This window comes from Diabrotica virgifera, chromosome 8, assembly GCF_917563875.1.
Source record: "Diabrotica virgifera virgifera chromosome 8, PGI_DIABVI_V3a".
NCBI classification, from domain to species: Eukaryota; Metazoa; Arthropoda; class Insecta; order Coleoptera; family Chrysomelidae; genus Diabrotica; species Diabrotica virgifera.
Window position 1 is genome coordinate 104,451,430 of NC_065450.1, and position 2,505 is coordinate 104,453,934.

At 43.2% G+C, this 2,505-nt stretch overlaps 1 protein-coding gene across 1 annotated transcript; it reads right to left on the reverse strand.

Moving 5' to 3' along the window:
- Positions 1 to 1,414: 1,414 nt before the first annotated feature.
- LOC126890226 (uncharacterized) lies at positions 1,415 to 2,011 on the reverse strand. The gene has a single exon (XM_050659080.1). The coding sequence runs from the start codon at positions 2,009 to 2,011 to the stop codon at positions 1,415 to 1,417; it is 597 nt and encodes a 198-aa protein (XP_050515037.1).
- Positions 2,012 to 2,505: the final 494 nt, after the last annotated feature.

Below are 2,505 nucleotides of genomic sequence, written 5' to 3' on the forward strand. Positions count from 1 at the left end.
TTGGCTGAGTGAAATTTTGTACAGCTGCTACTTTTTCTTGTGGAGGTGTGAGTCCTCCGTCTGATGCTGTGTATTCCAAAAAGGTAATCTCGTTGGAATTGACACTTCGCTGGATTTATCACAACGCCAAACTGCTTGAGCCTTTTGAAAATCTCTTCCAAATGCGACATATGCTGCTCTTCGGATTCTGATGCAACGAGAATGTCAACTATGTAGGCGTAGGCGAAGTCTAGACCACGTAAAATCTCGTCTATGAAACGCTGGAATGTCTGTCCTGCGTTTCGTAAACCAAAAGGCATATATATATAAGTATTCGTACAGCCCAAATGGTGTGGTAACGGCGGTTTTTGGTATGTCTTCGGTGGCCACTGGTATCTGCTTGTATGCTCTCACTAAATCTATTGTAGACAAAATTGTCTTACCAGCTAGCGCCTGACCGAAATCTTCGATGTGCGGAATTGGATCTCGATCTGGAACTGTTTTTTGGTTGAGACGTCGATAATCTCCGCAGGGTCTCCATTCCTCACCTTTCTTCGGGACCATGTGCAGTGGAGTAGACCAGTTGCTTTTCGATGGTCTTATGATGCCTAGTCGTAGAAGATTTTCGAACTCTTTTTTAGACCATTGCAGTTTGTCAGGTGCTAATCGTCGAGGCTTCGAAAAAATGGGTGGACCTAGTGTTGTATCGATGTGGAGCTTGGTTTGATGTTGAATGTCTTTCACGATACCGGCGGGTCGCGTGATTTCCGGAAATCGTAGCAGCAGTTCATGGTAACGCGACGCTTCCGCGATAGTCTTTACGCTGCCGTCGAAACACTCTTTAACGAGTCCCTTTGTTCGAAGGGTTGTCGTACTGTACTAAGAGTACTAAGCACTGGTTAGCAATGTCCACTAGGAGCGCGAAATGGGAAAGAAAATCAGCTCCGATAATGGGCTTTGAAATGTCCGCCACTACGAATCGCCACGTAAAATCACGCCGTAGTCCGATGTTTAATGTCAAGTTCACATAGCCGTATGTCACGAATTTTAGTGTCATTGGCCGCGTATAGTTCGTATGAAGTCTTTTCGCGTGCACCCCGTACATATTTCCGCGGGAAAACGCACAGATCGGCACCGGTGTCGATTAAAAACTGTTTTTTTTGTATCATAGTCTGTTATGTAAAGGCGGCGCGACTTTGGGCTTAGATCGGATGCCGCGCTCACCGACTGCCCGCGACTTTTCCCTGCTGCTTGCACGGAGGAGAGCACTTTTGAGCTTGGTCACCAAAACGGTAGTGGTACCAACAAATGTCACTATTACGTTCCCTGCTGTAGCTCCTGTCTCTAGGATAAGGTCTGCCTCTTGAGTTGCTGCGGTTTCGACGGTATGTGTTAGCTTGTGCTTGAGCATTTGACAAACTGGATAGCTGAATTTTCATTTCACAGCTAATTCGGCTGTCAATTTCTCTATGGTAGTTTCAAGAGCGTTAGAAGCTTCTGAAATTTGGGCCCTAGGAGCTATCGCTTCAGATATTGTGTCAGCTAGCTCGGCAACTGCGTCCAAACTAGCTTTAGCTTGAGTAGCTAGAATAGCCTGTGTAGACGCTGGCAGTCTACCTAACCACAGAGACCTTACAATATTGTCCGGTATCGTTGTGCCTGCTAAAGACTGTAAATGTCGTAAGAACTGCGAAGGTCTTCGATCGCCCAGTTCTTCATGCTCGAGTAGTCTTTTAATCTTTTGTTGCTGTGATGCACTAAGTCTCTTAATTAATTCTGATTTTAATTTTGCATACTTCTCTGTGGCTGGTGGTGAAACAATGATGTCCCTAACTTCTAATATGTAGGCTGTGTCTAAATTGGCAACTATATAGTTGAATTTGGTTGCGTCACTTGTTATATTTGCCAGTGTAAATTGGTTTTCTACTTGCAGGAACCATATTTCAGGATCGTTGGGCCAGAAAGGTGTGATTTTAACTGAAATCCGATCGACTGAAGCACTGGTGTTGGCACTGGTATTACCGTCCGTCATTTTCGATGTTCACTGTACATTATTAACCGACAAAAATATATTATTAACACTAACTTTTTTTTTTAATTTTCGCGGCGTTTTAAATACTCGCGGGGTCACCAATATTCCGGTAGGTGTATTGCTAGAATTTAATTGAAATGAATATAATAAAAAGAACGATAAATATTTTATTTATTGTTGTAACAAAAATGTGTTTCGCTTAAGACACTCGGAAGGAAGGGTCGATGTTAGCGACGGCCAAAGGGGTGTGACCCGATACGTATGCCTGTCGAGCTGTGACTGAAGAAAAAACCACAAACGATAATATGTTTGTGTTCCTTTTACTTTGATCAGCTGTCAATAGATCACTAGGTCTGGCGTACACTTTTGCAGTTTTAAGAAAACAATTTCGATGCATTAAGTGAGTTGTTGACATAATGGTCTGATATGGTAACTAATTTATGTGGGTGAGAAAACAGATGGTGACAGAGTAAAGCCATGTCACTCTTAACATT